General features: G+C 49.5%; 2 protein-coding genes across 2 annotated transcripts in view; both read right to left on the reverse strand.

Annotated features, from left to right (window-relative positions):
* The window catches only part of LOC135827769 (uncharacterized), a 76,063-nt gene that overhangs the window by 52,327 nt on the left and 1,549 nt on the right, over positions 1–22,187 (reverse strand). The window contains exon 2 of the mRNA XM_065340216.1: positions 4,691–4,789. The gene's annotated coding sequence lies outside the window, so the exon portion shown is untranslated. The remainder of the gene's footprint in view (positions 1–4,690; positions 4,790–22,187) is intronic.
* Positions 83–451, reverse strand: LOC135827070 (uncharacterized). The gene has a single exon (XM_065339594.1). The coding sequence runs from the start codon at positions 449–451 to the stop codon at positions 83–85; it is 369 nt and encodes a 122-aa protein (XP_065195666.1).

The following is a 22,187-nucleotide window of genomic DNA, read 5'->3' on the forward strand; positions in this document are numbered from 1 at the left end:
GGATTTCGTTGCCTCGCCACTTGCGTAACTCCATGCCAGCATCTGTAAGCACACGCACACTGAACTCTTGCATCTTCTTGGCTTACGGGGCATTTGAGACACTAGAGACCAAATCGTCAACGTAGAAACTCGTGAGCAAGAGATCAATACGGTCTCGCTCTTTGGGTGCAGACAGCGCACGTAGCTCCTTGAAGTGATGCTGAATCACCGCAGTAAGCATGTATGGCGAGCAATTTACGCCAAATGGCAGTTTCGTTAACCTCCAGGTTAACAGTTCGTCGCTGTCGCTTCGACCGGGCCACAAGAAACGCAGGTACGGACAGTCTTCAGGATTAACCTTGACCATGAAGAAAGCCTTGCGGATGTCCGCTTGCAGCGCGCTCTTATATTCACGGAACCTTAATAGCATACCCGCGGGACTCGGCAATAGCGACAGTCGAGGGTCAACCATGTCGTTCAATGACTTGCCATCTGGAGCCGTCGCCAAGGCATTGAACACCACTCTTAACTTCGTGGTTGCAGCGTGCTTGCGGAATACACCATGATGCATAGTGCCCGGCATCGCTCTCACATGGCTCCAACTAATTTGCTCAAAGCGCGTGGTAGTCCCTGATCAGCATATCATCATAGAGTGTACGCTTCCCATTCCGCTTCAGCTTTTCCAGAAGCCGCGTTGCGATGACTCTAGCTTGAGCATAGTCATCCGTTGGGCGACGCTCATTTCGCCACAAGAGACCCACTTGGAACCCGGCGCCCTGGCGACATAGCGGGAAAGATGGCAAGTGCTGATTTCGTTCTGGAGGTTGATCCAACTGCCATAGTTTGTCGATATGGGCTGTGACACATGACACGGTCACCGGCTGACTGTTTCGACTGGGGTCAGACGCTGGACCAGATACTACACTACCGATCTCTGTGTTCCACACAGTCTCGCCATTAACTTCTTTCTTGCTGTGCTGTATCGCGTTGATATATTCTGCACCGATCATCATGTGTATTTCGTCTGTTGTTTCTTGCTGAGGATTGTCACTCAGCTCTACTCCCCAACTGTGCCACTGAGCAATGGTCTGCAGATTCGCGCACTTCAGGTCTAGCTCTAGCGTTGGTTTCACGAGCACGCGTACCGGAATGCTAGCGGAGCTACCTTGGATTGTGATGGCGTATTTATCCATGCGCTGTTGGGTTGGCTCTGCTCCGAACGGCTTCACCTCTACATTTTCAGCACCAACGTGTTCTGCATCGATTGCTGACACCAACGCTGCAGTCACAAATGACGCCTCAGCACCGGAGTCCAGGAACACGAGAACCTTCCCCTTTCGAGTTCTTCCCTCAACTCGTGCCACTCCGGTCATCAGCCGCACACTTGCTGAGTGTAGACAGCACGATCCAACCTTCTTGTCCGTTACTATCTCAGTCGGTTCCTCCCGGCTGTAACCTGCTCCGTCCTACAAGTCATGTATTACCTCTACCTCTCGGCAAACACGAACAACGTATTGGTGAAAAGACTCATCTGACCGCTGCTTGCCTGTCAGCAATGTCTTCCACGCTTTATCCGGAATCTTTCCAAGCAAGGCAAGCAACTCTCACTTTGCTTCCTCGTAATTATTGCATCCAATACACATCCTCTCAGCTTTGCTACCTGCTAGCGTGATGCGTAATCGTAGCAGCCATTTGCTTTCTTCGAACCCGTTCTTGGAACAGATGTCCTCGAACAGGTCAAGATAACGCTCCTGACTGCGCTCCATCATATAAGATGATTTTCATGAACGGTTTACGCCCACTGCTGTGACTGGGAGCTTCCGCTGTACCTCCCATCTCACTCTCAGTGGCGACTTTGCCCTCACCCTCATACGCCTTGGCGATGCGCTCCTTAATCTCCTTGAGCTTTTTTTCAAACTCGGTGCAGAGCGCCTCCTCTCGCCGTCTGGCACTGCGCTCCTCACGCTCCTCGTACTGTCGGAGCCTCTGCTCCAAATGTTCCCTCAACTCATCGCCTTCCAATCCTAACCAAACTCCATTGGCGATAAAGCTGGCTTCCAAATTATGTAGTTGCTCTGCCATGCTCGCTCCGTATCCTGGCGTGGTCGCAAACTGTAATGAACCCTCTGGTTCTCTTTAGTATCAGAAACGAATGACAACATGGCACGAGGACAACTATTGATTCTCAACAGTATATTTTGACTTCCATTGAATCTAACACTAATAACACCAGCTATTTATAGCATGCCAAAAGAGCGTACATGTATAATCAAAGCATACACATGTAAAACATATGACATGACAGCGTATACAGCAAAACTCACACAGCGCAAATAGCGTACGCAATGCAGCAAACATCAGCAGTACGGCGGAGTCGAGATACAACATCGCAACGAATACAATGTCATAAGCCAGAAGGCCTTTCCCACTTGAGAACTGGTGGTTTGTAACACATATAGAAGTATATTGTCTAAGCAAGTGTGTTTTCTCGACATTCTTTTCGCCATGCAGGTATATTACAGTGCCATGCCAAAATACATTCTGAATTGCACTCGTTTCTCAATTCTGGGAATGAGTGGACACGCACATCTCGCAGCTCTTGACGACGTCAATGTCACCGTCTCCACAGCACAACCAAAAAGACCCCGATAGGAAGGTATGAAGTCCAGTTCTCACAGCATAAAGAAGACTATGTGGCCAAATAGATAATTATACGACAGAAAGAGTTATGAGATTGATGACAAGTTCATGTGTGAGGTGGTAGCGGTTGCAAATGGCAACCTCGATGTTCCTGCCTTGGAGAAGCGCGTTCCCTGCCTAATGCCGGGTGGAAGTCTCCTGAGGAGGCTGAGGTGGTGCAGGATTTGGATATCTTTGCATGATGGTATTCACAACGCAGGCTGGAAGACGACAACAAACGTGCTTGCCCAATTTGCCGTGTACATACAGTGTGTACTGCCTGTGTGCCGCATAGCGTAGAGATCTACAGAAACATAGAATGTCATGCGGAGTGTGTATGCTGAGTGCTTGTACACATACCACCTGCTGGACGGTAATAATTATTATGGTATGGTATAGTGGCTATACTATAGTCAAAATAATACTCATTTACTCTACATATGCGCTGAATTACACCTACCGGTACCTACTTGCACATTCAGTGCGCGCGCCATAATAATTTAGTGTCCACTGGTACAAAGATGGAGGTTCTTGCAGAATTTCCAATGATTGATGGATTCTGATTAGGACACGTTCGATAACCTACTAGTACAAAGATGTCTTGGTCAGAAAGTACAGAATCTGATGTCTTACTCTCTTGCCAGAATTTGTGCATTATTTTGGTGTACGCTTTCTTAACCCCACGCTTGTACGTTGCATGACATGGTATACTAGAGAACGGGTGTATTGACAAAGCCTATCGCGTGAAACGATACAGTATGGGTTCGGGTGTGATCAAATGCACGTATCCTGCTCATAAACTGTGTGCAGTGCTCTCCTCATCAACAGAACACTACCATACTTTCAGATCTTGTACCAATCCCAGGGATAATGAAACACAAAATTGATGTGTTTGAGTCACGACACACACACATAGTAGTTATCACATGAAAACATGATTGTGATAACTACTAGCACTATAGTACACCGTTTTTCGTGCCACAACAATAAGTAAGTTACACACAAAACATTACGCGCATCGATCCTCACAAGGCAAGTCAAGACATACTCGGAGCAAAGAGAATTTGTTCGTGTCATGCATGAAATTTGGTATAACTACCCTGAGTACATTTTTTTCTTGTGCGACGCCTACTGTAGTGCACCTGACAATAATAAATTTTCTCCAAAAAATATTATCGTATCATATTGGTGCGCGATCCTCACAAGGCAAGTCAAGACAAACTAATTGAGGCTTACCTAATTTCAGACTCTTCTGTCACTGGCATTGGCGGCTTCTGCATGTCAAGATAATTTCGAAGAGCAGTGGTGGGTACAGCCTAATGCAAGGTTACGATCTCGTTAACTGCGAAGTCCGCTACGCAAGAAACCTTGGGCCGACAGCGACGGCAGCATCCTACCAGAAAAATAATTCCCGCGGGCTGGGCATGGCTTTGTCCACACTCGCACCAGTCGGAGTCCCAAACGAATCGAGAGTCTGGTGGCCAAGCTACTCGTCTTCTTCTGTCGAACGCAGCTGCTGAGGCATCTTCTTCCTCAACATTTGTTACACGCGATGGCAGCTCCTTAGCAGAGTATCTGGGCTCCCTGCCCCAACCATACGCGGGGGTGGGTTGATGGTGGTCTTCACTGACCTCAGCATCACTGCCTTCATTGCTGGGTACAAAGAATTGTTCGGAATAGCTCATTTTTCCTTGAAATTGAATACTAAAAGAGTGCACCTAGATTCAGACCGTGCCACAATGACGTAGGCAGGCCGGGATGACATAGCCAAATGGCCGCATGACGTCACGGCGCGGAACCCGTTTTCGCCAATATCTCAAGAACCCTTTGCCGTAGACACTTCGGACCAAGACCATTCGAGTCAGCACCCGAGACTACAGGATACGAAAGTTTCGTTTTCCGTGGAGTTCCCCTTTAAGATAAAACATGTTTGCATGCAATGTTTATGATACGAGTGCGCACTTGATTTTATTCATCGGCATATCATGATTGTTATTTCCACGCTGCCAATTTAACTAAAAGTGTGACTTACATTTCTCAAGGCGAGAAGATCTGAACCCGCTCGAAGCAGAAGTTCTAGAACCTCCGGCTTGCCGTATTCACAGGCTTTGTGCAATGGTGTTTCTTGAGCCTGGAGTAGGGAGAGGTGAGAACGTTGAAGATATTTTGTTTTGGGGAAACAAGAAGGGAAGGGACAGAGAGACAAGGCCTGAGTGCCTATGACCAATACAGGTGCACAAGCATCTGGTATGCAGGAACTCGTCAAGCTTTGCGTACTGGGTGCAGACAAGCAAGAGAAAGGTTGTGCTAAGAAACAGTATGCAGAAGATGGGGACCTAACAGTTTGTTCAGGTTCTGAACAGAGTACTACTACTAGTAATCAGGAAATGTCATGCGTCAAAAGAGACCATGTCTGAGAATACCAAAGTATGTGCCCTTCTGGCTTCACCATAGCAGGGAGGTACTGCCATCTGGTGACTCAGCATTTATGGAGGTTCGCGTCCTTGCAATTGAGTCGCATCGGGCCAGGCGGAGGAGGATACGCAAAGCGATAAAAATTCGGGACATGGGCCTGAGAATATAAGCCAACGCAGGATTGAACCTCCTGTAAAGGCATTCCTGATACAAATTACTGGCCCAGTACTTGCTTCTCTCGGATAGTGAATTATTTGTCTACTTCCATAAACTGCTGTTGCCAGCTCCCGCAATTATGTGCACATGTACATATTTATAAAAAGTAAAAAGGACCAAGAAACTACAAGTTACCCTATAATGCCCACTAACACCATCAGTTACTAAACAATCAGCTCATGCGATAACATTACTAGCCAGTTAGTTGTAGAAAGTCAGTGCCGTCGGTCAGTGTCGTGCAATGTTATCGCATGAGCTGATTGTTTAGTAACTGGTGGTGCTAGTGGACATTATAGTGTAACTTGTAGTGTCTTGGTTCTATTTTGCTTTGCATAAATAATCCTTGGCTCTCCATCCGAGTTGGTTGATGCACATAATACACGCACATGTTCTGCTTGGTGCATGTGGAATGTTTTACAGTTGTCACGTATCACGCTTTTACTGTACCAGTTTTTTGTTTGTTTCTGATGTTTTCTCAACCTCTTTTCTCTCTCTCCATAGTTCATGCATGTATGAATATTATCTCCCCACAGCACTGTTCATTATCAAACCTTTTCCAGTGGTGACCATGCCCAAATTCATTCTTGATGTCCTTGTTGCTATTATCATTTCTGATGATGGGTATTTTATGACGGAAACAATTACCGTATTTTCGGGTTGTAAGTCGACTTTTTACGACTTAAAAAAGAAGGAGAAAGGGTGGGGCTCGACTTACAACCGGGATTCGACTTATAACCGGTAACTATCAGAAACTTCAAAAAAAATGACCTGCACTGCATGCACGAGTGCACCATGTTTACACATTTTGCCAGTTTATTGGCCTTTTTCAAGGATTGGGACGTTATATCCTCCAATAAGGAATGTTTACATGATTTGTTGATGTGTTGCAGGAGGTGGTTAGTAGTGCTCCTTTGGGTGAAAACTTTAAAAAGCAGAATTGAGACCTCCAGATAGAAGGGTCGACTTATAACCGGGGTCGACTTACAACCGGTAAAATGCGGTAGATATTTTCCTGATATGATTCTGCGTGAGTCTGTGTTGCTCACAATCCACTTTCACGGAGTAGTGCCTTCATCCTGGAGGTTCACTGGCCACCTTCGCCGATGATACAACGGTCTACACCTGTGTTCGATCACCCGAAATGCTCCCAAACAGTAAGAAAAGCTTACAAGCTATCCTGGATGCGCTCAATGACTGGGGCAAGAAGTGGCGGATCAGGTTTGATCCCACAAAGTCACAGCTCATGACGATAGCCCATCAGCGGCACAGGTGGCCTATCATGGACCTCACGTTTGGAGATCACACTGTGTCTGAGCTATCGGAGGTAAACCTCCTCGGCATCACATTTGACTCGGGCCTCTCCTTCAAGACCCACCTCCACAACACAGCACTCAAAGCGAATTCTCGCCTGGGCTTCCTGCGCAAAGCTGCTCGCGTACTCGATGGTGCTGGTAAATGAACCATCTGCAGAGGTTTTGTGGGGCCAGTCCTAGAGTATGCGCCATTGGCATGGATGGGAGCCGCTTCAGGCCATCTGCGCCTTCTCGATCGAGTGCAGAGACCCGCCCTCCACATTCTTGGCCCTGATGTCCTCCTCCAGAGTTTGGCTACAAGGAGATTGGTCGCCACCCTCAGCTATATGTACAAACTGATGTGTCTGGCAGGGCCACCGCAAATAACGTTGCTGGTCCCTTCCCCTCCCCCACCTCCCACAGCTTTCTCCACCAACATGTCCTCGAACTTGATCCGATCACTCGGTGCGCCACAAGTCTCAGCTAGAGAACGTCCTACCGGCTTCCTCTCCTGATTACGTGCGACACTGCTTCCCCCACAGCATCATTGACGAGTGGAACAACTTGCACCCAAATGTGATGTAGTCTCTGCCACGCCTGACGGCCCGCCAGTCGTTCAAGGGCAAGGTGCATCAGCACCTAAGACAAAGCCGCTGGTATTGGGCTACATACTCGCTGTAACACCCCATACTACATACTCGCTGTAACACCCATACTACATACTCGCTGTAACACCCCATACTACATACTCGCTGTAACACCCCATACTACATACTCGCTGTAACACCCCATACTACATATTCGCTGTAACACCCCATACTACATACTCGCTGTAACACCCCATACTACATACTCGCCGTAACACCCCATACTACATACTCGCTGTAACACCCCATACTACATACTCGCTGTAACACCCCATACTACATACTCGCTGTAACACCCCATACTACATACTCGCTGTAACACCCCATACTACATACTCGCTGTAACACCCCATACTACATACTCGCTGTAACACCCCATACTACATACTCGCTGTAACACCCCATACTACATACTCGCTGTAACACCCCATGCTACATACTCGCTGTAACACCCCATACTACATACTCGCTGTAACACCCCATACCACATACTCGCTGTAACACCCCATACTACATACTCGCTGTAACACCCCATACTACATACTCGCTGTAACACCCCATACTACATGCTCGCTGTAACACCCCATATATCCACAATAAGCTCATTCCGCTCACTTGTCTATTTACATGTGTTTTGTAATCCCGTCCATGGTGCGCTGGATAGCGCTAACGCCGAGACCCTAGGCCGGTGTTGCTAGTCCCGCCTCACCGGCACAGGCTCCCCCTAAGACCCTACTAGTACATTGTCTGTCTTTCCCCTCGGCTTAGGCAGTAATGCGCGATTGAGGCCTTCCTCCAAGGCCTCTGTTGTCTTCAACATTGCGCCGTCAGTTTCTTCTGCCGCCGCCTTGAGTGTGGCCCCTGATGTACATGCTTCGGCTGTTTCTCAGGCCGTCGGCCAGGTCCTCCAGCCCCTGATGGAGCGAGTAGCGCAGTTGGAATATGCTGCAGCCGTCGTGCCGCCTGTCAACTCCAGCTCGGTTCATGCATTGGGCCATCCGCTGGGTGCTCATCCGTCACTCTCTGTACCTGATAACCTCTGCGGGCGAATTGAACGCGGCGAGCTTATTGATTTCAACGACCTCCTCCCGGACCATTCATCTTCAACTGGCTGGCAACGGCTATCGACTGGGTCCTTGTCCATGTCGGCTCCTTGCCCAACGTAATGCATTACCTCGACGACTTCCTCGACATCTGCCTACCAAGCTGCTCCCTGGTGGCCAAGCACAAGGCCATCATCTTGGACTTGTTCCAGTTCTTGAACGTACCTGTCTCCACAGAGAAAGTTGAGGGCCCTTCCACTGTCCTCACCTTCCTCGGTTTGGAGCTGGACACCAATCGCTTGGAAGTGTGTCTGCCTCAGTCCAATCTTCTGGCCCTACGTCATTTACTCTCTACCACCCTCGACAAGGGTTGCGTTCTCAAATGCGAACTCGCCTCACTCCTGGGCCACCTCTCGTTCACTTCCCGAGCAATTCCTGCCGCCCGTACATTCTTACGCCGCCTGTACGACCCCGACAAGGCCACATCTGAGATGTCATCTCACCAAATGCTGCACCTCTCAGCCTCAGCCAAGGGCGGCCTGAGCTGGTGGCACCAGCCTCTGTCGACATTGAACGAAAAGTCGTTGTTCCTGCTAGAGAAGTGGATGACCTCCAGTTGCAAACCGACGCAAGTGGCCCATTGGATTTGGAGCCTTCTTCAATGGTCGCTGGTTCAGAGGTGACTGGTCTTCGCAGCAACTGGAACTAAGCATTACCTTCAAGGAGCTCTCCGCCATTGTCGCGGCCTGCGCCACATGGGGGATCGAGTGGCTGCGGCTGCGTGTGGAGTTTCAGTGCGACAACTAAGCTGCCGTGGAGTGCCTGAAGACGGGCACGAGCCGGTCTCCTGCAGTCATGGCACTCATCCGCACCCTGTACTCAATCTGTGTGATGCACTATATCCTAATCCGAGCATCGCACCTGCCAGGCATTTCCAATACCATTGCTGATGCCCTGTCCCGGAAGAAGATGGATGCCTTCAGGACATGTCGGCATGGGCACTCCTCCTTAACCGGCCTCTCGCGCACAACTATTAAACTCGCACGGGTCATTAACCGCTCCTGCTCAACGCAGGCCGACCCACCAACTCGCATGGGTCACAAACCGCTCCTGCTCAGCGCAGGCCGACTCACTTGGTCATATACAGCTCCTGCCCTCGGTAGGCCGACCACACGATTCATTAACGCGCACTTAATAGAGGCCAGCTCTCTGCCCGACTTTCCCATTCTTCCAAACTCACTCTCTTGTCTTTTGGTGTGTCGCGTCCTGCACGCTCGTGTGTCTACTCTATACTCTAGCAAAGGGAGTAGAATGTTAAATGGTCGGTTAACGTAGGAGTTAGTCGTTGTTAACAGTCACGTACCATTGCTTCGCTGTTGGCCTTTATAACGGGTTGCATGACCCTCCTTACGTGTGTGCACGATCTTGCTCTCTCTAGATACTGCTGTGTATCATAGACATCACATGCCCACGCTCTGCGAATGAGCAGATTTCCTGTGCGCACAACAGAGCTTGCTGTCTTTCCTGTTTCCTTGCCTGCAGCCAGCTTTCAAATTCTGACCCACCATCCTCATAGCATTTGTTACTCTTACACTACACTCCACATATTTTGAAACACACGGTTCTTTAATGCGCACGCAATTGAGGCCAGCTACTCTGCCCGACATTCCCATTCTTCCAAACACACTCTCTTGTCTTTTGGTGTGTCGCGTCCTGGACGCGTGCGTGTCTACTTTATACTTCATCATGGGGAGTAGAATGTTAACTTATGTATATACAACGGTTCCAACGCAGCCGAATGCAATGGACCTCTGCCACGTGACATTGCCGCCCATCGGGCTTTTCCCTCCCTCGTCGTCCCTGCCCCTCGGGTGTCTCAATCCACATGGGTATGTGTAAGTTCATTGAATAGGCAATTCACGAAGAAAAAATGTCCTATACTAAAAAAGGGCAGGAACAGAACAGCATAGGCAGCAAGCGCAAGAAAAAACACTAAGAGACAACAATAAAGGCAACCTCATGGCGGGCAACGGACAACACAGGGGAGGTAACCAAAACTTCTAACTGAGGCCGTGTGGCAAGACCCCTAATGAGCACAGTTTCTGAGAGAACAAAAACGGACTGCGTGAAAACGAAATGGTGGTGGTTCCGGTCCAAAAGTACAGACCGGTTGGGATGTGTTCCGAAATGAGCCGAAACCGGGCTGAAGGGTTTCTCGGGTAACGGTGAACGGTGTTGCAAGCCAACTTGGGCGTCAGAATGGCCACCATGGTGCTGATGGCCAGTGAGGTAAAACAACAGTGGCATGACACGGTATAGCTCTGAGGAAATGAAACAATTTGCTTAACAAGTGAGGTGGGGTGAGACACCAATTGCTTTCACCCTCCCATGTGAAACAGTCAACACCCGACGAACCTGGGGACCACCAAAGGGAGTAGAAAGTAGGGAGTTGATGGGACAAATGACTCGCAAATCTATCGACAGTATGGGGCCGCCACTTCTTATCAAAATATACAAACAATACGGCCGAAATAGCCCAGTCATCTATGTCTAGAATCCGTCAGAGATAGTCAGCCGTGGTATTTTCACCCCGGGGGATCCACTGTGCAAACAGTTCAATGTGTTCAAATTGACAGAAACGGAAAATGTCAACAGCTTCTTGGTGCAGGGTTGGGTTACGGCTACCGTTACACAAAATGGACACCACATTCTGGTTGTCGGTATTAAGACAAATTGCATGGCCAGACAATCGAGACACTAAAGAGATTAGGGCAAAGCGGGCAGCAAGCAGCTCCCTCAATATGGAGCTGGTGTGTGCGGCTGACATGGTCCAGGGCCACTCGCCCCTTGCAATTTCAACCCCGTTCATCAGGCTGAAACCACCCCACCCGGAGTCACTCGCATCTGTGAATACCAATTGCAGCGTGCGGGGCCCAGCAGGCCAGGTGGGTCTCCCGTGAAAATGATCAAATTCAGATTGCCAAAAACTGAATTCAGCTTTGGCAGCATGCTCAAGTGGGATAGCTATCTCCCAGCCTTCTTCTAGGGTTGGGCCCGGACCTGCGTGCAAGCTTCTTGTCTGCAAGCGCACCACGCAGCCCAAAGCAAGTCACATAGAGCTGAGCAACCCTGTTAGTTTGGCAAGCAAGCATGTGCGGACCACAGTGGGGTAAGACATAATCTCAGCTAGCAGCAGTTTAAACTTGGATACGCGGTTTGGGGTGACATGAATGCTGTTGTTGGCTGTGTCCAGGACATGACCCAAGACCGAGGCCACCTGCTGGGGTTGAAAATTACTCTTTTGCTTGTGAATGACAAGACCGCATTTTCCAAATCTGACCTCACAAGTTGGGCGACCCGCTGCGTCCCCTCTGCGGAGTTTGCGGCTCCAGTTCCGTCATCCAGATACAGGAAAATACGTATGCCTTGGTCACGCAAATGGGTGACCAAAGGCCGCAACACTTTTGTGAACACAAATGGGGCGGGCTTAAGGCCAAACAGAAGTGCGGCAAACACAAAAAAACCGGGCCTGACCCTGGAACTGCCATTGAAAACCTAGGAACTTCTTATGTTCTGGGGCAATAGAGACGTGATGGTAGCCATCCTTCAGATCAAAAGTGAACAGGAAACAACCAGGATCGAACAGGTTCGGGATGAGTCTCAGGTCCTCAACTCTAAAATGGGAGTCTGCCAAATGCATATTGAGGAAGCGTAGGTCTATAATCAGCCTCAAATTTCCGTTGCCCTTGGAAACCACATCCAACGGACTAATTACATGGGCAGCGTTTTCCTCCACCATCTCGACTGCCCCCAAAAGTAACAGCATACGGATTTGGTCAGACACAGAACTGGAATGATCATTAGAAGACTTTAGGTTACATGCCCGGAACTGGGGTGGGGGGAGACAAAACATAAAAATAGCCATATCGAATAATACTTAAAACAAAATCAATATTTTCCCAAAATGCAATGCAGTGTAATAACCGCCCATGAACATTATTGTCACAAGCACTTATCTCGTCAGACTCCAGCGGGTCTGGGCACTCATGCTCTGTCCATTCCAGGACGAGCTCCGGCAGTGAGTTGTGGTTGCTGAGTCCAGTGTGGTTGGCGACTACTGCCTCAGCCTAACTGGGGGCAATGCCTGCTGACGTGACCCAACTGTTGGCAGTTCCAGCAAGGTGGGCCGCTTCCAGGGGTTCGGCAACCGTTGGCAAACAGTCCGTGGCCCGATGGCCTCCGCTCAAATTGAGAGTTGTTGCCGAAACTGGGGGCACGAAAATTTCTGCTTGGGTATGGCCTCTCAGTCTCAGGTTGGAAACGCTCCCTGGGCTGCAGTTGCGTGAGTCGACGAGCAGTGGAGGCCACATCCGTCATCCTTTTGTCGTCAGCGAGGCTGTCACCACCCTGCCTTTCTCATAGACTCTCACAGTCTCCCAGTTGAACGAAGCTGCTATTTTCAGTTGCTTCTGCCTTTTGCAGATTTTTTGCTTACCCTGCGTCAGGAGTTCCTTGGCCTCGAGTGCGGAGTCCGGGAGCACCGATATGGCGGCATCCACCTTTTGGAACACAGTTTCATTGGTGGCGAACTGGGCCTGCAGCCCTGGTGACTTGAGTTTCGGCTTTCGGGCCTGGTTTAGTTGGCTTGTTAGGGACTGCGCTGCTTTGAGTTTGCCACCTCAGCGCGGGCCGCCATGGCCTCCTCCTGCACTCCTTTGATTTGTGATGACAGGTTGGTAAATGCGAAAGGCGAACCACGACGGCATCTCACCTGCCGAGCTTTGTGTTGGTGGGGCAGGTGAGGTGGCGGAGGTGGCGGTTGGGCGTCGTCTGGTGGTCCTAGCAGGCTCAGGATGAGCTACAGGAGCCGCGGTTCCTTGGCTGCGAGTAGACGGCATAATTAATCACTTAGATCTCTGGACGTCAAAAAACTAAACGAGGAATACAAGACCACGATAGCAGGTGGGGGAGAGTTGTGCAGTGGAAGAGCAGTAGAGCACGATAGAAAAATGGTGAGTGAAAAATACGTTTTTACACTCTTTCGCTACGCTCAGCCGTGAAAAACAACACTTTGCTGTCACCCTATACTGATGGCTATCGTCTATGTCTGATTCCTTACCTGTGGTACGGCTGCTGGTGAGTGTATACCCCGTTTATATCAAAAGTCAAACTTCAACAATATCGATGACAATTTCGATGACGCTTAGGAGGTCATTAACTTGATGTGTCCTTTTTCTCATTTGTTTCTAAAACAAAGCCAAGTTCGCGTAAATCTGCGCAATTAACCCATCCATTCCAGAAGACGTTTTTACATGAGGTATCAAGCCTTTTTCTTCCCTTTCTCTCCAGGATTATACAGGGAATGGCTGAAATGAAAAATACTACTTCGAAGTACAACGTATAGCGTAAATGTACTGAGATACAACTCTCGTGACAGGGTAGAAATCTCATGGCCTGGTGGAGTTCATTGTCCCTTCAGCTGCATCTCCTCCAGTATGATTCTTCATGGAGCTTCTCACTCTAGCTTCTCTAGTCTCAAAGTTCTGGTTTAATTACGCGGTCTTCCACGTTGTCTAACATCCACTTTTGTTATCACTTCTATTGTCATTGTAAGTCGGTCCTCTCCAGTACGTCTTCTCACTTGGCTTCCTGTGACGCTGATGGATCCTTTCACAGTTTGGTTGGTTTTTCGGTGGGCCTTTCTCCAACTTTCACATTTCTCTGGGTTGACTCCAGCCCCAAACATGTGGAGGAGGGGAAGCAAGTTGGCATATCTACACCGGAAGAGGATGATCCAACAGTAGACGGTGAATTACATATAGGAGGACGACCACGACGACGACGAGACTCAAGCGCATCAAGCGGAACAACACTTTACGGCACATTTTGGCGGATACGTGCGCTTTATTATCATAGTGTTTTTAAAAACACATACATCGTTATTTTGACGGCACAAAGCAGCAAGGCGGCAATGAGACATACGGAATGGCACGGGTGGAGGAAAGGGAGGGGCAGCTTGCTGGACATAGGATCTCGGCTTCATTGCTACCCAAGTTCGAGGCAAGGGGATCAACGGCCAGTGTTCATATCGGCAGCATCCACACAACGCAGACAGGAAAGGTGGCAGCTATGTATAGATGCCACAGACCTGAGCCTCGAGATAACTCCGGACTTCTGGCCAAGGCCTCTATACCGTGCGAAGCCCAACCGACAACACCCTGCCAGCGCTGCGAGAGATGCCCCTACAACTGATGGTGCTGACAATGCTGACAGAGACGGTACGGCATTAGCTAGCGCCCCCCCCCCCCCCCCATTGATCAGTGCAGCTCCGCCGCTCCGCTGGCTAGTGACCAACACATTTGATCTCACCAACAAGCTGGAAGCATACCAGCATGCACTGCTCAGCAATAACGTTGACAAATCAGTTATCACAGAAACGAACTTCTCGGACAAGACTGTAGCCTCTGAGACGATTTTTCCAGGATACTAGCTTCCTATCCAACGTGACCGGGATGCATCTGGCAGCGGCATTGCTGTATGGGTGAAGTCCGGCCTCCCAGTGGTGCACCTCGACCATTCCCACTGATGACCACGAAGTCCTCCGGCTCGCAGTGAGTCTTTCTACGCAACAATCTGTTGTTATCGTTGCCTTGTTTCAGCCTGGATCCTGTGCGGACAACGACACCTGTCTGATTGAGTATCTTGGACCTGCACTATACATGGCCTGCACTCACGGCACTCACATGGTGCTAGCTGGGGATTTTAATGTCCATCAAGAGACTTGGCTCTGCAGCACCAAAACAACTGTAGCTGGAGAGGCCTTGGAAGAACTGTGTGCTGAGCTTCAACTCCACCAGCATGTCTTGCAGCCGATTAGGGGTCTGAACACCCTGGACCTCATCCTCTCCAACATGACCGTTCCTATCGACACCACTGTCAAAGCCCCACTTGGTTGCACTGACCATGGGGTTGTTCTTGCCGACTTTTATCTCACCCCTGATGCTGAGCAAGCTACCTCCAGGACTGTCTGGCGCTACAATCAGGCAGATTGGGGGCGCTTCTGACTGGTCCACCATTGCGACCGACGACCCTGAAGAGTCCTGCAGAAAGCTGAGTGACGTCATCTCCAGCGGGATGCAGAAATTTATCCCGCCAAGCAGCTTGTTACTCGCCCAGCAGACCCCAAATGGTGGACTCCTGAGTGCACCACAGCAATTAACGCTAAAGACAAGGCATGGAAGACCTGGAGATGCGATATTGTCAGCGAAGCCCACAAGGCTTGCTTTATGAGCTCAGTAGAAGATGTTATCCTCGCGAATGTGCGAGCTTGCACACCCTGGGAACTGAGAGTTCGTCGGAAACTGTCACACGAAGGCCTCAGAGACAAGCAATGGTGGTCACGGCTCGCATATACCATGCCTGGTGGATGACGCTGGTCACCAACTACGTATGAATGCTGCCAAAGTGAACTACCTTGGTCCCTATTTCGCCAATAAACGTAGCCTTGGAGATGATGACTTGGGCCGGGGGGGGGGGGGGGGGGGGGAGGATCTCCCTCATGCTCGCGAACCCGAGGTCACTCCACTTACCCGAATCAACTTCCACCTGCAAACAGTAAAACGCCTCCTGAACCAGCTCGACGTTGGCAAGGCGACCGGTCCGGACAAAATCCCTGCCCGAGTGCTCAAAGAGTGCTCCCATGAACTTGCATCGCCTCTCACATCTCTTTTCGCGCTGTGCAGCCAGTGGCCTGGAAGAGTGCTCGAGTTGTGCCAGTGTACAAGAAGGGCAGCCTATCCAACCCTTAGAATTACTGCCCAGTCTCCCTCCTCCTCATCATCTCCAAAGTGATGGAGCGTATTGTGAACTGTCAAATTGTGAAGCACCTGGAAAAACATCATCTCCTGTCAACCAAGCAGTACGGATTTCGCAGTGGCCTTGGAACAGCGGACCCACTAGCAGTACTTGGGCATGACTGGTCGTTGGCAGCTGGTTCTGGTGGCTGTGCCCACGTCCTGGCTGTCGACATTGCTGGTGCGTTTGACCGTGTGTCGCACCCTGACGTCCTACACAGAGCGGCCACTCTTGGTATTGGCGGTGACCTGCTGCAGTGGCTACGGGACTATCTACGGAATCGCACGCTAAGCGCAATCGTCAATGGACAGGAATCTGCTCAAGTCCAGATTAAAGCTGGCGTACCCCAAGGCAGCATCCTGGCACCCACCTTATTCTTGATGTATGTGAACGATGCTGAGACGTGTCTTTCCGCATCAACGCGAATGGGTGTGTACGCAGATGACACCACACTGTACATGATCATACGATCTAGAAATGATTCTGCTGGCAGTATTGCAGACATGCAATCTAGCCTGGATCGATTGAGTTGCTGGGGAGAACAATGGCTGGTTCGCTCTGAGCCGACAAAGTCGCAGCTGCTGCATATTGCCCACCACCGCAACCCCTGGCCACTCCCAGAACTAACATTCAGAGCCCATGATATTCCCAGGGGGCACAAGCTGAAGCTCCTGGGAGTGACTTTCGACAGCAAACTCACCTTCATGCGCCATATTCACAATGTTTATCTTCGTGCTGTCGCCCGGCTAGGATTTCTGCTTCGAGCATCAAGTTTCCTTTCTCGTGAAGGACGCTTGACAACGTACAAAGGCTTCATACGCCCTGTTCTCGAATACACACCACTGATATGGATGGGCGCAGCCAACTCTCACCTGCAAAGTCTCGACCGAGCACAGCGGAAGGCCCTTTTTATCATTGGTCCTAACGCCTTGCTGCAGAGGGTAGCTGCCCGCCGCCAAGTGTACGCTCTAACGTACATGTACAAGCTAATGTGCCTTCAAGACCGTGTCCGCCATCAGCATCAGCTACAAACAGTGTTCCTCCTTGCGGCCCCCAACTTTCTCGAGCGCTCGTTCCCATAATTAGGGTGTAGTGGATGAATGAACCAGGCTTCCGCAAGAAATGTGTCCGGAACCGATGCCCCAGTTGAGGTCTCTCCAATCTTTCAAGACGAAGGTCCTCCGCCACTTGCGTCAAAATAATTGGCTCTGGGCTGTGGACTCCCTGTGAGGCTATGTCACCCGTCAACTACCTTCGTGCATCATCTCTTTCTTGTTTTATTTTATTTCATTTCTCTTTCTCGTGGCTCTCTCTCTATCTCTATCCCTCTCTTTCTCTCTTTCTTTCTCTCTCTCTCACACACACCCTCACTCTCTCACTCTCTCACTCTCTTTCTTTCTTGATCTCCCTCCCTCCCTAGCTGCATTGCTATCGATGCCTGGTCGTAGACTATGATTCCGAGACCTCCGGTCGGATGAGCCTCGCCAACCACATCGGCACACTGCCCCTACTCCCATTTGTCTTGTTGTCCAGTGTCATTTCAGTAAACTATTGTCCTCTTCCCCTGATTATTGGAAGGGCTGTGTTTGCTAGTAAAAAAAGGAAGAAAGAAAAAAGTGCTCCACAGAAACAACATATAATTATTACAGAAATAATGCAGGGGGGGTACTAAGGGGAAAGTAGGTAAAATATGAGAGAGTCTAGAGGTGAATGGAAAAGGGAACAGAGTTAGAGCATTTTCGTCTTTTGTCTTTAGTTCGTAGCCTGTCCATTACCCACTCCCAGTGGTAAAGTGCAGGTGGGCATTGACCTTCTCTTTGAACATCTGCAATGCTTTCCTTGTTCACGGGTTCAGCAGAACACACTGCGGGAGCTGGTTCCAGACCTCCACAACATGCGGAGGGAAGTATGAAAGTGCATCATTCCGTTCTCTGAGGGGAAGAGTGGGGGCGAGCTGAAACTGGTGTGATGAATTATGGCTTGATGTGTTGGTAGCTCAGGGTGGAAGACGGGCGAGGAGCATATCTGGGCCAGTTGAACAATGGAGCTTGTACAGAAAGCAGAGTGCTCCAAGCGTTCTGTGGATGGAGGCAATGGAGGTTTTTCTTTCTTTTTTCATTTTCTACATTGATCACGGCTCTCGGGCAAAAGAAAAATTGCATAGTGGGAGAATAGTGATGGTGAGGCTTTCTGGCCTCAGCCGACCTGAGGTGTCGACATTATGGGGACATAAAACGCACCAAAAAGAAAGAAAAAGAAAAATGAAAAAAGTGACAGGTACATGACACTAAATGTTAGGAGGAGAGACAGTACATTAGAAGGAGGGAAAGATAAGACAGAGAGTGTTAGGATGAGTAGGAGAGAAAATAAGGAAACACGTTATTGGAATGAGTACATGGAGCGGAATTTGAAAATCATGGGGTGAGGCAGATATGATGCTGATACTCAGAGATGATCATGTGCCCACGATTAGTCGTTGTTCTTCAAACAGCGGTTGGCTGCAACTTTGAAATATTGCAAGTTCTTGGTGCAAAATGGACCAGAGAAGACTCCGGTGGGCAGCTGGTTCCAGACGGGGAAAACTGCGCAAGGGTAGGCTCGACACAGGTTGTTTCGGGAAGGGACTGGAAGTTCTTTTGCCAGTTGGTGTGCGTGGGCGTTACATCTTTGAAACGCACTACGGGTGGAGTGGACTGTTTGGGATTGGGGCTGCTGGGGTGGCAGCATCCTCTGTAGAAGGCGATGTGCATCTGGACAATGCATATTGTACAGGAGGCAAAGGTACGGTCCCTCATCAATTAGGTGAGCCAGAGTGGTTTGTGCTCGGACAAAGCGCTTGCAGATCACACAATGACACCTGGAGTCCAGCACTCGAGAGGGATTCTGGAGGAAGCTGAGATGCTGCGATCCTCGAATAGCCAACTTGGAAACATTATACGATCTCTTCAAGACATTGGACTTACGAGCACGTTTGAGGTGACGCAAGTAACTTATTACCGTAGTTCCGCGCATATAAGCCCATGGGCTAATATACGAAATAATGCATTTCCGGGGGAAAAATCTGTAATAATGGTTCGTTTTTTAGCCCTGGGCCTATATTCGAATTTTGAAGGCAGCTGGCACGCGAAAAAGTACAAGTCCGTGCACGTGCGCAGTTGTCCGCCTACCGCAGGTACCAGTACTGGTAATCTAGTCTGCACCAGGGAGTCTGCACCAGGGAGTAGTGAATACTGTATTTTACTACCCCCTGGTTTGCACTGACATGCTGTACTATCGGTCAAGAGTCCATGGGGGTCGAGGGTTAACCCTTCACTTTCTTGTTTTCTGGCTCATGAACAAGAACAGCTCTGTACCGGTATTGCGAAAAATACACTTGACAAACGGGTCCGTAACGGTGTTTGGGTCTGTTTATTAGCCCATGGGCCTATAAACGGAGGTGGGCTTATATCCGGATATAGGCCCGTGGGCTTATATGCGCGGAACTACGGTATCGTTTTCCAGGCTAATGAAGGTAAGGAAAAATGTTGATAGGAAAACCTCAGGCTCTTCAGCAACATTCTGAAAACTAATGGTTTCGCGAGTAAAATTCCGTACCTTCTCCTCAGGTGATATAATATTATTATAAGCAAGAGCAAACAAGAGCAAATACAATGAATTATGAACTCGGATGGTGAGCCAATTAAATTATGGTGAAAAAGGAGAAGGACAAAATGTTATGAGTTATGACTAACTGTCCACCAAGCACCATTTTGTCGCACTCAATGACTGTATAAGATCTGGTTACGTTGGTGGACAGTTAGTCATAACTCGTAACATTTTGTCCTTCTCCTTTTTCACCATAATTTAATTGGCTCACCATCCGAGTTCAACTTTGCCCACCTTATGAGCCGCCATAACCTATACGGCGAAACGTACGTCGTGTGGAACAACTTGTTACTGCACATCACTAGTCTATCACACTTAAATGATACCGTGTAGTGAAGTTCAGTAGAATGTTGACGTTTCAGTTTGTCACAATTCGTCATCGCTTAGCTTCCCCTTTCTTTGTTTTCCACATAAACTTGAGCCTCCCAAGTTGGGTGGTCTGTTGCGTCGTCGAATTATAGTAAGGCTGGTATGTCCAATAGTCTAACTAGTTTCGTCATCATCCAGTAATATTTGGCATTCTTTGTTGCCGTGGCGCGTAGCATGTGCTCTTCTTCGTTGCGCTTTCCTTCCCCTCTTGGACCTTTCCGAACCTGAGCCTTCCAAGTTGGAAGGTTGTTGGTTTGTGCGCCTTGGAGAAGTGTTGGAGCTAGGAGTCAGGTCGCGGAATGTCTCAGTACTCCTTGTCAGTTTTGTGCCATTTTTGCCGCAACTCTGCTGTGATAGTTGCTAGGACTTCAATGTACATAACCAAGAGTGGCTCCACAGTAGCAGAACAACTAGAGGTGTCTAGCATGCAGAGGACATGTGCTACCTGCACGGTGTTGAACAGCTAGTCGACCAAACACCGCACGCCTGCAACACACTGGACCAGATGATGACCGACCTACCCGTAGAATTATTTGTTTCTGTTTTGCCAGCTCTTGGTAAATCTGACCATGCCTGTCTACTTGTCGACTTCCAGATCCGTGCATCATGCGACCCTCCCATGTGAAGAACTGTATGGAGGTATCAGCATGCATATTGGGCCAGGCTCCGTCACTTCGTAAGAACCACCAATTGGGCAGCTATTGCTTGGACTGATCCAGGCCTGTCGTGCACTGGCATCTCAGAGAGGATCCTGGAGGGCATGAAGAGATTCATCCCCTATAATACCCTGAAAACCCGTGCAATCGACCCTCCATGGTGGACCCCTGAGTGCACTGCTGCCACAGTGAGGACATGACGTGCATGGAGATACCTGAGAGATGACTCGTCTGACGATAATCGACAGTCAGCTTACCAAGATGCTAGGCTCTCAACGGTTGCCTGTCTCAAAACTGCAAAGAGTGCTTTCATGGCGAAACTGAGACAGAAAATGACCTCAAAGCAGCTGCCACCCAGTGACCGGTAGCACACCGTCAAGTGTGCCTCTGGCAATGGGCGTAGTCAATCTCTTCCGACATTACGTGATCCCGATGGACGTGAGTACACAGCCGGCGCAGACAAAGCTGAATGCATGGCCCGCTATTTTGGAAGTAAATGCAGTCTTGGTCAAGATGACCTGTCATCCCCATTCCCATATGTCAGGCCTCGAAATGAACAGGCTCTTTCGGATGGCCGTTTCCGTGTGGCTGCTGTCGAGCGCACCCGTTGGCAGTTCAACCCATCAAAGGCTACCGGGCCAGATGGGATACCGGCACGAGTGTTGAAAACCTGCTCTGCTGAACTGGAACAACCTCTTTCTACACTGTTCACACAATGCTTCCAAACTGGGATACAGCCCAAGACATGGAATATTGCCAACATAGTCCCTATACTCAAACGGAAAAGTCTCTACCCTCCAATTACCGTCCAGTTTCGCTCTTGTGTGTTCTGTCCAAAGTGATGGAGACAATCATCAACAGAACAACAACTAATTTCCTCGAGTCGAACAACGTCTTCTCCACAAGACAATTTGGATTTCGCCATGGCCATAGTGCAGCCGACCTCCTCTCCAGCCTCCACAACCAGTGGCTGCATACAGCCGGGGAGAAAGGTGCAGCACGCATACTCACCATTGACATAGCCGGCGCGTTTGATCGCGTATCACGCCCCGGTGTGCTACACAAGTCCAACGTATACGGCTTGCGTGGGCAACTGCACCAGTGGCTCAGCAGCTACCTCATTGAACGCTACCTTCAAGTGGTCATTTGTGGCCAGACATCCTCAAGGCTCCCAATTCAGACTGCAGTCCCCCAGGGCAGTATTCTGGGTCCGACTCTCTTTTTCATATTCGTGAACGACTGCGAGGACCACGTACCAGCCGGTGCTGACCTAGCCTCATTCGCAGACGACACTACACTGCATGTCCACATCACCTCCACCACCCAATCCCTCCAGCTATCAGTCAACAACATCTCCCACTGAGATCAAGAATGGAAGATAGAAATTTGAAC

Source organism: Sycon ciliatum, chromosome 11, assembly GCF_964019385.1.
Source record: "Sycon ciliatum chromosome 11, ocSycCili1.1, whole genome shotgun sequence".
In the NCBI taxonomy this organism is placed as follows: domain Eukaryota; kingdom Metazoa; phylum Porifera; class Calcarea; order Leucosolenida; family Sycettidae; genus Sycon; species Sycon ciliatum.